Genomic DNA, 15,903 nt, shown 5'->3' with positions numbered 1-15,903 from the left:
CTGGTGTCTGGAAGGGGCGAGGCGTGGAGACTTGTGGGGCTGGCACTGCTCCAGGCAGACGGTGCAGGACTAGTTACACTGCAGGACACCTGGGGGGAGCTGGTTCACTGCCTGCCCCCCACGTCAGGACTGGTAACCACACCCCTCTGCAGGGTTCATCCTTGGAGCTGCTGCAGCGCATTCTGGTTTCTCAAGGGCCCAGGGTCGGGGGAAGGGGCTGTCCTGAGGGAGGTGCTGCAGGCCTCCCAGGGGACCCCAAGGCCCTGGCAGCTGAGTGCAGCAGGGGCCCCAAGGCCCTGGCAGCTGAGTGCGGCAGGGACCCCAAGGCCCTGGCAGCTGAGTGCGGCAGGGACCCCAAGGCCCTGGCAGCTGAGTGCGGCAGGACCCCAAGGCCCTGGCAGCTGAGTGCGGCAGGGGCCCCAAGGCCCTGGCAGCTGAGTGCGGCAGGGGCCCCAAGGCCCTGGCAGCTGAGTGCGGCAGGGACCCCAAGGCCCTGGCAGCTGAGTGCGGCAGGGGCCCGCACCCACCCTGGCAGGGAGCCTGCACCCTGGGCCGGGCCTGTCTACCTCTTGGTGTTGTAGGCCGTGTCCTGGGGCGTCTCCTCCAGCAGCGTCACATAGCCAAGCACGCAGGTGAGAATGAAGAGCACGGTCAGGGTGTGTGCACGCCTGGAACACAAACACAGAGATCATGTCAGAGCATGGGGGACACGCAACCTCCAACTCAGAAACCAGGACGAGCATCTGCAGCTGGGGGAAGACCCCACGCCGGATGGGGGGCCCCCAGAGCCCCGGAGTGCTCAAGGCCGTGCTCAGAGGACAGGGCTCCTCCTGGACTAGCAGGTGAGGAACACGCACTGTTCACTGAGCAGGTTATGCTGAGCGACTGGCCTCACGAACCACGCAACGGCCACATTCAAGATCCGCAGCAATACCCCAGGAACAAGAAGGGAAGGCTGGTGAGGGATGCCAGGGCCCAAGGCAGGAAGGGCAGACCCTCCCAGAGCCTTCGGTCAGGAGAGCCCAGGAGAGCCGGCGAGACCCCGAGGGAGACGCAGACTCTGGTCCCTGCTGTCCTCCCTCGGGCACGGTCATCAGAGCCTGCTGTGGGAGGAGAGAGCAGGCTCGCTGAGAAACAGGCCACAAGCAGCCAGGCCCCCAAACCGCAGGGACACAGAGCCGACCCTGGAACGAGCCTGCTGCAGCCCAGGTCAGACACTGGCCTGCGCCCTCCGCAAAGGCTGTCACTGCCCAGGTCCCAGGTCCCCGTGAGCAGCGCAGATCCTTGCGGAGACGACAGAACGTCTCGGGGCCTCAGTGTCCCTGTCGCCAGGAGATGCTTCCAACCTTGAAGGTTCCAGCAGAAACACCCTCCAGAACTAAAGGTTCTGGAATGGAGGACCGATGACAGGACCTGGGGGCAGCATATCTGCGCTAAGGGGACGGCTGAGATCTCGAGGAACGATGACAGGACCTGGGGGCAGCATACCTGCGCTAAGGGGACGGCTGAGATCTCGAGGAACGATGACAGGACCTGGGGGCAGCATACCTGCGCTAAGGGGACGGCTGAGATCTCGAGGAACGATGACAGGACCTGGGGGCAGCATACCTGTGCTAAGGGGACGGCTAAGATCTCGAGCGGAAGGGATACGACACCAGGAGGCAACCAGACGACCAGGAACGCAGGGAGAGCAACAGAAATGGCAAGTGGAGTCGAGGGTCCTCCACGTGCATTCTTTAAAGCACGGCTGACCTGCCAGGCCACGCCGGACACTGTCTGACAGCCCTGCGACTTCCTGTGGCCGGCGGGGAGGGTTCAGGGATGTTCACTGCAGCCCTAGAGCACGGCTGACCCGCCAGGCCACGCCGGACACTGTCTGACAGCCCTGTGACTTCCTGTGGCCGGCGGGGAGGGGCAGCATGTTCACTGCAGCCCTAGAGCACGGCTGACCCGCCAGGCCACGCCGGACACTGTCTGACGGCCCTGTGACTTCCTGTGGCCGGCGGGGAGGGGCAGCATGTTCACTGCAGCCCTAGAGCACGGCTGACCCGCCAGGCCACGCCGGACACTGTCTGACGGCCCTGCGACTTCCTGTGGCCGGCGGGGAGGGGCAGCATGTTCACTGCAGCCCTAGAGCAATGCTCCAAACACCACGTACAAGTGAGAACTGCTGAGGCAGAACACACAGACCGGGGGGGGGGGGGGGCGGGGCACTGGGGCTGCCTGAGCGCGAGCGTGTCAGCACCACGTGGGTGACCCCGAACACCAACTCTGAGAGCCTGTGTCACAGGGTGCCGCTCAGCAGGAGTGAAGAAGCATCAGTGGCCTGGTCTCGGGGTCTCCGACAGGAGGAGGAGGTCCCTGTGCAGGCCCGCGGCCAGGACGCAGTGCACGTGGCAGGAGGGAGCAGCTTCCACCTGCTGGTGAGGGCTGCAGGGGCCACACATGAGCAAGTTCACAGAACTACAGAGCTGGAAATGTGTGGTGACGTAAAGGATAAAACAGACTCCAAAAAGTCATGAGAAGTGCTGTCAGGATCCAGGACAGTGTGCCGGTCAGGGCTCAGAGCCCATGCAGAACAGTCCCGCAGGCCTTTGAGAAGGCTGTCCCCAGAGACCAGGACAAGGAAGAAGCAGGGAGCACGACCCCTGGACCCCAGCGGGCACATAGGTGCCCCTTGTGGGAGGCGTCCACCAGGGAAACAGACAGGACTATCTGAGGGACCCGGCCATGGTACTGACAGCCACCCTGCCAGGAGAGTTCTCGTGCTGGGCAAGTGTCTGTGACAAAAAAAACATGGTCTGAATGTCCTGGGGAAGAGATAGGGACGGCTGGGTCCAGGACGGGTCGGTGCTGCTTCGGGACACACGCACACAAGTGTGTCCATGGTGGGCACAGTGCTGTCCTCGCAGGACAGGGGTCGGGAACCTATGGCTCGCAGACAAATCTTTAATTAAAAAAATAATAACATTAAAAATATAAAACATTCTCATGTATTACAATCCATTCATTTCCTACCGCTCATGTTCATGGTTGCAGGTGGCTGGAGCCAATCACAGCTGTCCTCCGGGACAACACCACATTTATTGGATAATGTATCACGTACACGGGTCATTGTATGGCTCTCACGGAATTACATTTTAAAATAAGTGGCGTTTATGGCTCTCTCAGCCAAAAAGGTCCCCGACCCCTGCTGCAGGATCTAGGTGCCGGCCCCTCTGTGGGTGTTCCACAAGACAGCAGCCCTGCAGCCCACAAGCCAAAGTACAACATCAAAGCCTTTCGTCCAGTGTCCTAGCAGACTTTACCCCCTGGTATCTTTACTATTACTTTCCACAAACACAGTGGTTTTCCTGTAGTTGCTCTAGGGCAGCGGTTCTCAGCCTGTGGGTCGCGACCCCTAAAGCCATAGGCGACAGGCAGCTCTGGTCACGCATACTTCCAGTCTGCTCAAAACACAAGGATTACCTGAAAAGTAGGTAACTCTGACCCTTGACATAAGTGTTCACACTGCCGTGCAGGCAGCCACTGACTGGCCCCGGGGAGCAGAAATGAGGAACGGGGGGACTCGGTCCACCCCATTGAGGCAGGAAGGGGACAGGGGGTTCAGGGCTCAGAGGAAGGGCAGTCAGCCAGACTTCTTTAAAAAGGCTCCCTACTCTGCACAGCAAAGGAAACCCTTTGGGAGAGAGTATTTGCAAATCACACATCTGCTAAGTGACTAATATCTAAAATATATAAAGAACTCATACGCCCTGACCAGTTAGCTCAGTTTCTTGGCACCACCATCATGGCAGATTTGATCCCTGGTCAGGGCATATCTGGAAGCGACCAGTGAATGCTTCTCTCCCCCCCACCCTAAAAATCAATAAAAAAAACAAAAATAAAAAACAAAAAAAAACTGCCTGACCAGGCGGTGGCACAGTGGATAGAGCATCGGACTGGGACACAGAGGACCCAGGTTCAAGACCCTGAGGTTGCCAGCTTGAGTGCAGGCTCATCTGGTTTGAACAAGGCTCACCAGCTTGAGCCCAAGGTCACTGGCTCAAGCAAGGGGTCACTCGGTCTGCTGTAGCCCCCCAGTCAAAGCACATATGAGAAATCAATCAATGAACAACTAAGGAACCGCAACAAAGAATTAATGTTTCTCATCTCTCTCCCTTTCTGTCTGTCTGTCCCTATCTGTCCGTCTCTCTGATTCTCTTTGTCTCTGCCACAAAAACAAAAACAAAAAAACCCTCATACAACTCGAATAGCAAACAACAATCAGATTAAGTAACGGGAAGAAGACCTGAATAAAGTTTTCCAAAGAAGACACAGAGATGGCAGACACACACATAAAAAGATGATCAACATCACTAATCACTAGAGAGATGCAAATTAAAACCACAATGGGCTGACCAGGTGGTGCACAGTGGATCGAGTCTTAGACTGGGACGCAGAAGACCCAGGTTTGAAACCCCGAGGTCATTGGCTTCAGTGCGGGCTCACCAGCTTGAGTGCAGGGTTGCTGGCTTGAGTGTGGGATCACAGACATGACCCCATGGTCGCTGGCTTGAGCAAGGGGTCACTCCCACTGCTGGAGCCCCCCGGTCAAGGCATATATAGAAAGTATCAATGAACAATGAAGAATTGATACTTCTCATCTCTCTCCCTTCCTGTCTGTCTGTCCCTGTCTGTCCCTCTCTCGGACTCTCTGTCTCTGACACACACACACACACACACATTAAAACCACAGTGAGAGACTACCTCACACCTGTAAGAATGGCGGTCCTCAATACATCAACAAACAAGTGCTGGCAAAGAGGTGGAGAAAAGGGAACTTCGTGCCCTGGTGGGAATGCAGACTGGAGCAGCCACTGTGGAGAACAGTGTGGAGGTTCCTCAAAATATTAAAATGGAATTGCATCACAACCCAGCGATTCCACCTCTGGGTATCTATCTGAAGAAAATAAAATAATTAACTGAAAATAGATATGCACCTGTATATTCCATGCAGAATGATTGACAGGAGCCCAGATAGGGAAGCAACCAAAGTGCCCTCAACAGACAAGTGGATCGAGAGGCTGCAAACACACAATAAACTCTCAGCCGTAAAAAAGAACGAAGCCATAACATTTTGACAGCATGGACGGACCTTGTGGACAATATGTTAAATTAAATATGTCACACAGAGAAAGACAAATGCCTGCATGATCGATCGTATATGTACGATCTAAAACACATCAAGAGCCTGACCTGTGGTGGCTCAGTGGATAAAGCATCAACCTGTAACACTGAGGTTGCCAGTTCAAAACCCCGGGCTTGCCAGGTCAAGGCACATGCAAGAAGCAACTGCGAGCTAATGCTTCCCACTCTTCCCTGCCCTACCCCTGGCCTTTCTCTCTCCAGTCTAAAATCAGTAAGTAAAAATTTTAAAACTTTAGAAAAATAAAACACACCAACAACCAGACTTGTAGATACAGAGATCAGATGGTGGCTGCCAGAGGTGAGCTGAGGGAAAAATGAGTGAACGTAAATAAATAAAGTGCTTTCCTGGTTAATAGAAAAGAAACCACTTTTAGAATTACTTTATAAATTTCCCGTGTTGACAAGCAGTGATGTTTAAAAGGCATCTCATTCATTGTTCTGAGCACCTTCTGACATTTAATTATCATGATGGCACTTTGGCAAAGAACCAGCACGACCAGTCCAATTTCACTTGGGCAGAAGTTTGGGTGTAGGTATAACTGCTGTTATCAGGACAAAGCGCATCTGGACAGTGAGGCTGGAGCCCCTGTGAAGCAGCGTAATGTGCAGCTTGTGATGAGTAAAGAAAGACCCGGGGCAGCACCGGTCACCCTCACAGGGGGCTGCTGCTCAGGCGGCGGCCCACGCCCTCTCCTCCATGTTCATGTGACGTTTAAGTTTCCTGCTTTGATACTTTTTCTTGGAGAGACCACGCAGCATAGTGTAAAAATATGGATTTTGTCAGGGTTTGTTTGTTTTTTTTTAATTTAATTTATTGTGTTTACATAGATTCTAGTGTCATCCGGATTGCATGCCTCCCTCCCCTGCAACATGTAATGTCAGTTTTGCCACTCAATAAATTTGTGAAATTGAGTGACTTGATTTATCTCAGACTGTTTCCCCCATCTTCAAAGGGAGACTAGAAATATTAACTTGCAAGTTTGGTGGATAAAGTAAAATTACCATAAGTTTGGTTAAACAACACAGCGCATTTCAGACGTGCAGAAGTAACAAGGGGCGTTTAGGCAGCCCTGCTCCCTGCTGCACCCCGGCGCCAGGAGGACAACTGCACCCTTTGGCTTGGTGGCTAATGGATAACTCTGGGAAGGTCTGGGTCCTGTGATCCCGGCACAGGTGACAGTGGCCCTAAGTCCTATGACTTCAATCACTCAGCAAGGGCAAGGACGTGACGACAGCTGGCCGCCTGCCACACCAGTGGAAAACACCCAGTTGTCAGTCACTCCCAGAAATGACCACGCTCACTGTGCCGAGTGGACAGGAAGGCAGGCCTGCCAGCCCCATGAGAGAAGACAGGACCCTGAGGGTGCATCGACATCTCCGCCAGGAGAGGCCAGATCAGAGGTCTGTCCTAGGAATGCAAGGGCTTCGGGGCTGTGACAATGACCGCAGGACCAAAAAGGCAACAGGTGGAGAGTCGTGCTTCCCAGATGTGAGCAATGCCGGCAAACTCCTCACCACAGTGACTGAGCAAGATGTGTTCCGGGACCCAGGCACCTCAAGCATCCCCACACCCTGCTGGCTCCTGTGGGACATGCCATAGACGGGGTGTGAGCCCCTGAGCGTGCTCACTGGAGGGCAGTGTGTAAGACTGAGCCCGGGGAGGCACTCCCAACACAACACAGCCATCCAGCCAGCCTGGACTGGGGTGGGGAGTGGGGTGGTCAGGAAGCATGGTAACGCAGTGCCGTTTAATCTACAGGCGGCGTGTCACCAGCACCTCTCCAGGGCATTAGGTCCCAAAGCGTCCCCCAAACGACTTTTAGAAGTGAGCAGACACATCTTCGTGCACTTCCTCTGAGTCTGTAGACACTGGGTGTTCCCACTGGAGACCAAGAAGCAGGGTCCTTGCCACCTGGGGCTCCATGATCCTCACACCCTCCCGTGGGCCCAGTCTGGGGAAGCCCACATCCTGGGGCTGACAAGGCGGAACAGAGAAACTCCAATCCTCGTGCGTGGCCTCCATCCACACCATGATCCTGGCCCCAAAGAAGCCCAACTTTCTTTGGAAAGGGAAACCTTAAAAGCAAGGTTTAGAACCACGCAAAAGTTCTTTTGACTGATTTTGGAACATAAAAACATTCCCACAAATACATCCTTTTAATCTTTACGTTCATTTTTAAAAAAATATTCATTACTAAATTCTCTAATACACAAAATAAGAGCCGTTAAAATCCTAGCCCAGCAAGTCAGTGAGGGGGAACTCAGAAGAAGGTCAAATGGCTAATCTTTGCAACTAAAAGTAATTCTCGCCGGGCAGGGATCTGGCTACCTGCCCAGGTTAGGGGAGAGGCCTGAGGTTCAGCAAGAGGCTGCACACACCACAGACCCGGTCCCCAGCTGCTGCCAGGGGACAGTGCACCTCACACCTGCGGTGGGGAGGTCAGGACCTACGATCCATGAGGCAGGTCCCTGAAACCAGCCCGCCCTGTGCATCCCTTCTAGAAAGGCTCCCTGGCCCCGGCCAGCCCCCCTCACCAGCAGGCTGAGCTTTAGCTGCAGCCTGTGTGCCGTGCTTCCAACTGAGCAGGCGCCCTGTGGACCGCCGCTCGTGGCTCCCTGGCTTCCGCCGGTGCTGTGACACCCCGCATCCCTTCAGTAGGCTGTGTGCTTCTTGAGAAGCTCTCTGCTCAGTTTGAGAAGGGTCACTGGCACCCAGCAGGGGGCCCAGCCACCATGCTCCAGGACCTGAGAGTCTTCAGGGGTCACCAGAAGGTTTGTGAGAGGATGGTGCCCTCCCTCCTGCAGCCTGAGCAGACCAGACCAGCTGGACAGGCCTGATCCACAGGCAGTACGTCCAGCAGGACCCAGCAGTCTGGGCCACACCCCTGTGGACAAGGCAAGGCGTGCTGCTTTCCCTCCTACTGGCTCCTAGGGCCCCCCACATAGCACATTATCCCCCCACAGCAGGGCAGCGTGGCCACCCCCCAGCCCAGGGCAGCTGCTGACACCCACAGGAGAGACTCCCCCACACCCGCCGTCCTACATCTCTCCTGAGCATGACACAAACCAGGACCCCACGGCAGCCCGGACACACCCCTCCGAGGTGTTTGAGGACACCTCCCTCCCTGTCAAGCTGTCCCCCATCAGACCTCTCAAGTCCCACCACTGAGTCCTCAGAAAAGCTGTTTCCACGCCACCGCGCCTAGGACAGGGCTGTCCCTCCCGTGCGCCTTCTTGGGGCCGAGGCGCCTCTTCCTACTTCACCTCTGTCCTCCAGGGTTTACCCCAGGGCTCCAAGGCCAGCGCCGTCTGTCCGTCAGCTGGACGGGAACGGGCATCCAGCAAACACAAGCAAGGGGACGGCGTGTGCTACGGGCTCCCCCTCTTCCAGGTGCAGAAAGGGACCCTCGGAAAGGGGACGGGCTAGATCTCTAGACCAAGGTCACAGCCATCATCAGGCGGAGCAGCAGCACCCCTGGGGCCGGCCGGTCCAAGAGCTGCTTTCCCGAACCCGCGCGCACATCACACCAGCGCCAAGCCGCGGGAAGGGAAGCAGGAGCCCCAACTCCGCCAGCAGAGACCCCCGCCCCGGCCGGTGGGGACGTGCCGGAGGGCAGAGGGGAATCTGGGCAGGGAGGTCAGAGAGACAAGTCCTGCAGGATGCGAGCGACGGGGACGCAGAGGCCAGGGACCCCCGCGTGGGGGCCGCGGCTGAGAGCAGGGCGGGCCCGGGGACCCTCGGTCACCGCCCGGGGCCCCCGAACGACGTGGCCACGCCCCCCGCGACCCGGCCGGCCCGCGGCCGACCGCCGCCACTCACCAGAAGAAGGTGTTGGTGCCGTCGTCGTAGACCTCGGACTCGGTGCTGCGGCGACCCACGGGCGCGCCGTCCGGCGGCTCCTCCAGCGAGGCCTTGCCCGCGGGCACCGGGGACCCCGGCCGCGGCCCCCCGGCGCCCCTGCGCTCGCTCCTCCGCATGGCGCCTCGGCCCCGGAGCCGCTCCGCCCGCGCCTTGACCTCACGCGCACCGGGTCACCGAGCACACCGCCCACGGCGCACGGAGAGCCGGGAAGGGGTCGCGGCGCTCGCCGGCGGGGTCTCTCTGGAGAGCAGAGGCTGGGGGCGACTAGGAAAGGGTGGGCGGTGCATTGTGGGACGTGTAGTCCGCGCTCCCGGGCCGCGGGGCATGCTGGGCCTCGTAGTCTCCTACCAGCCGGGTTAGAGAAGCGGTGCTTGCTGGGAAGGATGCCTCCCGGTTGCTAGGTAACCGGAGCCGGCGGCTTGCGGGGTGGAGTGTTGTCCCTACAGAGCCACCCAACACAGGGACTACTCCAGACACTCCTCCTCAGGCGACCTGACCCGACCCGGGCCCCCAGCGCCGCCTGCGCTTTCCTAGAGCGCCTTCCTAGGGGACCCTCTACTCCAGCTGCGACGGACCGAAGCCTCCAGGAGCTCCAGACTCTATCCTACCGGTCGTTTGGTGGCCTGCGTTAGTTCTTTCGCGGGATCTCGTGAAATTGGATCGTTAGAATAGTGGGGTATGCCGACTTGGAGTGACTCAATTTGTTACTATAGACCGGCCTCATAAAAAACATGTAGTCCTGCACCACTTTGAAAATTGCGTTGATGGTGACACATTTCTGTGAATATGCTAAAAACTAATGAACTGTGCACTCTAAATGGGTGGATTGTATGGTATGTGGATTACATTTTAATAAAGCTATTAGAATATATATGTAGCCTGGCCTGTGGTGCCGCTGTGGATAAGAGTGTCCACCTGGAATGCTGCGGTCGCAGTTTCCAAACACTGGGCTTGCCGGGCCAAGGCACATACACCAATCAATGAATGACTAAAATAAAGTACCTATGAGTTGATAATGCTCATCCCCTATCCCTTCTCTCTGTGAAATCAATAAATAAAAATCTTTAAAAATATATAGAGGCCCTGGCCCTGGTTGGCTCAGTGGTAGAGCATTGGCCTGGTGTGCAGGAGTCCTGGGTTCGATTCCCGGCCAGGGCACACAGGAGAAGCGCCCATCTGCTTCTCCACCCCTCTCCCTCTCCTTCCTCTCTGTCTCTCTCTTCCCTTCCTGCAGCCAGGGCTCCATTGGAGCAAAGGTGGCCCGGGCACCGGGGGTGGCTATATGGCCTCTGCCTCAGGAGCTAGAATGGCTCTGGTTACAACAGAGCGACGCCCCAGATGGGCAGAGCATCACCCCCTGGTGGGCATGCCGGGTGGATCCCGGTCAGGCGCATGTGGGAGTCTGTCTGACAGCCTCCCCATTTCCAACTTCAGAAAAATACAAAAAAAAAAAAAAATCTATATATATCTATATATAGATATAGATATAGATAGATATGTAAAAGAGTGTTTGTGGGGGCTCACCTCCCCCCTCCCACCCCTGAGCAGCCAGGCCTGCCAAGCATGGAGTCTGATTATGATGGGACCCTCAGTCTTAGCCCTGACCACTATGCGGAGCCCTCCAGATAGGCTGGGGACCAACAGGCTGCCAGAAAACCAGAAAACATCGGCCCCAGGAGGTGTGCTATGGGACCTTCCAGGGCCTACTGATGCGCTCTGCCTGCCTTTGGGCCCATTCCCTGCCCCAGGTCCCAGCCTCATCCACCTAGTGTTGTCAGGTAGCCAGTGTGGCCTGACAACCAGCTTCTCTGTGACAGCCAATCTTTAGTGTGTGCGCGAGTGAGTGGAGGTGATGCTGCAAAGGACAGACAGGTCTGGACTTTGATGTTCATCCTGCAGGTCACAGGAAGTCATGATGAGGTTGGTGTCAGCCAGCTGCACTGGGGGGTGGGGACCAGAACATGCAGTTCTCATGTCACTGACCTTGCACAGACTGCTGCGTTGGGACCCGCTTTTCCCAGGGAGTGATGCTGGACCAATGAGCAGGAAGTGCCCAGAGCAAAGCAGATCCCGCACACCGCACCCCACAGGCCTGGAGCCATCCTTCAGGGCCCCTCTTCTCCCATCCCAGCTGGTGACGCTCAGGTGGGGATCCATTCCTGGGTATGGGTCTTTCTACCAAACTGCACCCAGAACCCTCCTCCTGGGGTAGAGCGAGGCCACCGCGGCATCTTCAGAGTGCAGAGGCTGGGCTGGGCGACATACCGGACCCCCAGGGGTTTCTGGCGCATCAGTAGCTCTGGTCCAGCGGTCCAGGCCGGGACCCGGCCGGCATGGGCGGGTCTGGGGGCGGGGCCTGGGTGGGACCCAGCACGGGCAGGGCATCCGCGTGTCGGTGTCCCTTGTGGGCGGTGGCGATGCGGAGCCGGGTTAGGAAGAGAGGGGAGACTGGGATTCCGGCGGGGCGTCCTCCGCCATGCGCACGGACCACGTGTTAGTTAATTGCCATCGAGCCCTGGCCTTGTGCCAACGAGAGTTCCCAAGCCATTACAAATGCCAACTATTATGCTCTTCACACCCCCTTAAGGGCCGCAGGTTCTATTTTCTTTCTTTTCTTAAAATTTTTATTTGCTTTTTTAAAATTTTATTGATTTTAGCAAGAGATAGAGAAAGGGAGAGACAGGAACATCAATCCGTTCCTGTATGTGTCCTGACCGGGATTGAACCGCCAACCTCTGCACTTCCCGACCGATGCTCCGCTCGACTGACCGAACTATCCCTATCCGGCTAGGGCAGCAGGTTCTATTTTCCTCTCTGTTAGTGACAGGAGGGTTGGTGATCCCCGAGCTCAGCTCCTTCTTACCTCCCGTGGAGCTTTGAGCCTCCCCCGTGAATTCCTCCACACCCCACGGTGAGCCCTCCACCTGCAGCTTTGCACCTGGGGCCCGATAGCTGAGTCTTACCTCCAACCAGTTCCTGTCCTGACCACCACCCTCCACCCTGGCTGCAGTCCTGCTCACCCCTCCCCTTCAGACACGTGTGGTGGGGCAGCATCCACTGCAGGATGTGGAGACTGGTAGAGGGGAAGTGGCATGGGCATTTCAGAAGGCTGGTCGTTTGTGACTCAGGTGGCCAGGTGGCAGGTGACAGGAGTTGTCAGAGTACTTTGAGGACATCGTCCATCGCTCTGCCTACAACTTGCGGGCTGTCCACGCAGCAGGACTCGAGGGTCCCCCGCCTGGGGAAGGGTGCAGAGGCCTTGACCTTCCTCAGCAGCAGGGATGACTGCCAGAAGCCCCAAGGCACCAGAGAGAAGCAAGGGCTTTAAAGGTGTCCAATAGCTAGGTCAAGCTCACCTGGACATGGCCTGACCTCAGTTCCCAAGGTTTCCTTAGGCCTACAGGACACATTCATGGTGGTAAGTAGTGAAAGTATTGGTGGAAATGCTTTCTAAATATCTGTGGGAGAGCCTGACCTGTGGTGGCGCAGTGGATAAAGCCTCGACCTGGAATGCTGAGGTCGTCGGTTCTAAATCCCAGGCTTGCCCAGTCAAGGCACATACGAGAAGCAAGTCTTATGAGTTGATGCTACTACCCCCTCCCCCCCACTTATCTTTCTCTCTCCTCTCTCTAAAGTTAATAAATAAAATCTTTAAAAAAAAAAAGATTTTAAAGGCAGTGGAGCAGTGGATAGAGCGTCGGACTGGGATGCAGAGGACCCAGGTTCGAGACCCCGAGGTCGCCAGTTTGAGCGCAGGCTGCTTATCTGGTTTGAGCAAAGCTCACCAGCTTGAACCCAAGGTCGCTGGCTCGAGCAAGGGGTTCCAGGCGTCCCCAAACTTCAGCCCCGCGGGCCGCATGTGGCCTCCTGAGGCCATTTATCCGGACCCCCCGCCGCACTTCTGGAAGGGACACCTCTTTCATTGGTGGTCAGTGAGAGGAGCACTGTATGTGGTGGTCCTCCAACGGTCTGAGGGACAGTGAACTGGCCCCCTGTGTAAAAAGTTTGGGGACCCCTGGACTCGGTCTGCTGTAACCCTCTGGTCAAGGCACATATGAGAAAGCAGTCAATGAACAACTAAGGTGTCCCAACGAAAAACTGATGATTGATGCTTCTCATCTCTCTCCGTTCCTGTCTATCCCTCTCTCTGACTCTCTCTCTGTCTCTGTAAAAATAAAATAAAAATAAATAAAAACATTTGGGAGAGAAATCTGCAAATTTGTAAAAGAACCATTGCTGCTGGTGTGGTAAATCTGTAAAGGTGAATAGATTTCAAGAAACTCCACTCACCACATGCACATCTGCCACTTGGGCATTTCCTTAAGGTTAACGAAGAGATTGGGGACAGGGCTGTCAAATCAGCCAAGACGGCTCTCTAAGACAGAAAACAGGAACTGGTGAGAATTCAAGGTTGGAGGGAGCAGCAGGGACACAGAAATGTCTCTGGCGTGAGGATATCAGGGGTCCGGGTTCCCACCCCTGTGCCTTCCTGGTGTGACAGGCAAGGACCAGCCTCCAGCAGACCTGAGGAACAGAGGCTCAGCTTCCGAGAGGGATCTCCCCTGCAGGGGCCTGCAACCAAAGAGGTGGGGGTGGGGTGCCTGGGACCAGCCCAAAGAGGACTCAGGAAGCCCCCGCTGATCCCATGTGCTGCTTCTGACCAGCATCCTCGGTGAGACATCTGAGTGTCCTTGGGTTGCAGGCAGCCGTTGGGGTTGGGAGGACAGGAGGTGCTTGCTCCTGTCTGTGACATTTTACCTGGGACACTCCTGGAGGCTTTGTCATCCTGACCTCCTTGGTGAAGTGGCCATCCCCCCTCCCCCCACCGCTCCTCAGTGAAAAGGGTCTGAGGTGCCCTGGAGGAGCAGGAAGGGGGGAGGACCTGTCTCCTGCCGCCCTCCGTTCCTCAGAGGGAAGACAACAGGTGGGCAGGGCTCTCTGGAGTTGGAGGAGGAAGAGAAGGGGAGCAGGGTCCAGGGTCCACGGGGAAGAGCAAGAGGCCCATGTGGGGCCTTGACCGAAGTTCTCTGCTCAAGACAGGGCAGCGTCAGCTCTGCCAATGGCCCCGGGTGGCTTCACTGCCCTGGAGGGGCTGGCCTGCTGCCCTGTGGCGTCTTCACAAGATACAGTCGAGCCTGACCTGTGGTGGCGCAGTGGATAAAGCGTCAACCTGGAAACGCTGAGGTTGCTGGTTCAAAGGCACATATGGGAGTTGATGCTTCCTGTTCCTCCCCCTTCTCTCTCTCTCTCTTCCCTCTCTATAATAAATAAATAAAATCTTAAAAAAAAAAAAAAACAGTCAAGACCAAAGGCTGATTTAGGGGAAATAAAGTTCATAATAATAGTCTTTAGTATGATAATAAAGTCAATTTAATTTAAAAAAGTAGTTTTTTTTTAAAAGTGATATGTTTGCTATAGAAAATTGGAAAACAGCAAACTAGAGGAAGAAAAGCATAATTCTACTATCCACAGTTCACATTCTTAAGCAAATATAAATATCCAATATTAAATCTATCCTTCCAGTATGCATTTTCAAAGTTAATGCATTTTTAACTTGACTTGAGATTAAAAAAAAAAATGTATACGTGTTTACAATGTTTTCCACTTAGTATGAAACAAGCACTTTCTATGATCTCATAAACTCTTGGAAAGCACCCTTTTTAAATGGCGGCTTAATCAGCATATGAACAGACCGGGTTCACTCAGACATTTTCCTGTTGCTGTGGATCATCTAGGTGGTTCACAATCTTTTCCTCAAAGGACCTACTGATACCTACATACTTTCATTATTTTGGACTTCTTCCTTAGGGAAGTTTACAAAAAGTTAAGTTAATGGACCCAGGTGTAAACAATTCTAAGGCTCTGTATTCTCACCACCGAGTTGCTTTCCAAAAGGGCTTGCTGGTCTTGTTTTCTCTCCAGGTGAGACTAGAGGAGACAGGCCCGTTTTTCCATCCTTCCCCTGAAGGGCCGGGCCTATTCCTCCTCCTCCACCACCACCCCAGACCAACCGGAGAGGCTGCCTTCGCCCTCAGAGGCCGCAGGTGCTGACTCCCGAGCAGACAGGGTCTGGTCAGAACCTAGGTTGCCCCACGCCCTCAGAAGGCGGGAATGAGAAGCAGGGTTTGTGCTGCAGTGGAAGTGGGAATGCTGAATAAAGACATTGAACAAGAGAGCTGCTGTGTAGACGCCTGACACGGGCACCCGGATCGGGGTGCCGGTAAATGGTTTTAGCAGAATGAAAATGCCACGCAGAACGTCTTGACCAGGGAAGGGGAGTTGGAGACTGAGGTCGATGGAGAGCCCAGCAGCTGGTGGCTAACGTGGACCTTGACTTCAGAATCGTGCTCAAAACCCTCGCTGTTTCCTGAACTCACACCCTTCGGCCTGTGGCAGAGACCGTTGGGTGCCCCTGTGCCCTTGCACCTCCTGTTTTAGAAAAAGGGGCCACCTTTCCCAGGCTTCCTCGCGAGGAGGTGTGGCCACGTGACTAACCTGGTGAAGGGGAGCACCACCCCTCCTTCACGCCTTCCCTTCCGTGCTGGCTCCACGTGGATGTGATGCCTGGAGCTGGAGCACCCATTCTGAGCCTTGTGGTAGTGGCACCCACATGTAAGGTGGTCAAGCCACAGTCGATAACGAGTCCTGGACGGGCTGCCTGCAGACGCTTCTCTCAGCCACTACGTTTCCCTAGCGCCAGTCACAAGGCATGACGGGTGTGCCATTAGAGTGGCCCAGGCTCTCTGCTGCCCCGTCCCTCCCATGTCGTTGACACCTCCCATAGTTCAGTCCTGGCCCTTGCTGTTGTCACAGCGTGCCATGGGTCCCCCAGGCAGAAATGTGGGTGTGGG

The 15,903-nt window shown here is 55.6% G+C and overlaps 1 protein-coding gene across 1 annotated transcript in view; it reads right to left on the bottom strand.

The window, feature by feature from the left end:
- The window catches only part of PTDSS2 (phosphatidylserine synthase 2), a 40,506-nt gene extending 30,839 nt beyond the window's left edge, over positions 1–9,667 (bottom strand). Inside the window, exons 1-2 of the mRNA XM_066367413.1 lie at positions 9,011–9,667; positions 567–668 (exon numbers count right to left, since the gene is read on the bottom strand). Of these exons, the coding sequence (XP_066223510.1) occupies positions 567–668; positions 9,011–9,168 (260 nt within the window). The 5' untranslated portion in view covers positions 9,169–9,667. The remainder of the gene's footprint in view (positions 1–566; positions 669–9,010) is intronic.
- Positions 9,668–15,903: the final 6,236 nt, after the last annotated feature.

Source organism: Saccopteryx leptura, chromosome 1 (assembly GCF_036850995.1).
Source record: "Saccopteryx leptura isolate mSacLep1 chromosome 1, mSacLep1_pri_phased_curated, whole genome shotgun sequence".
Lineage (NCBI taxonomy): Eukaryota > Metazoa > Chordata > Mammalia > Chiroptera > Emballonuridae > Saccopteryx > Saccopteryx leptura.
Note: the sequence above shows the minus strand (reverse complement) of the source record. Positions and strands in the feature narration are given on the sequence as shown.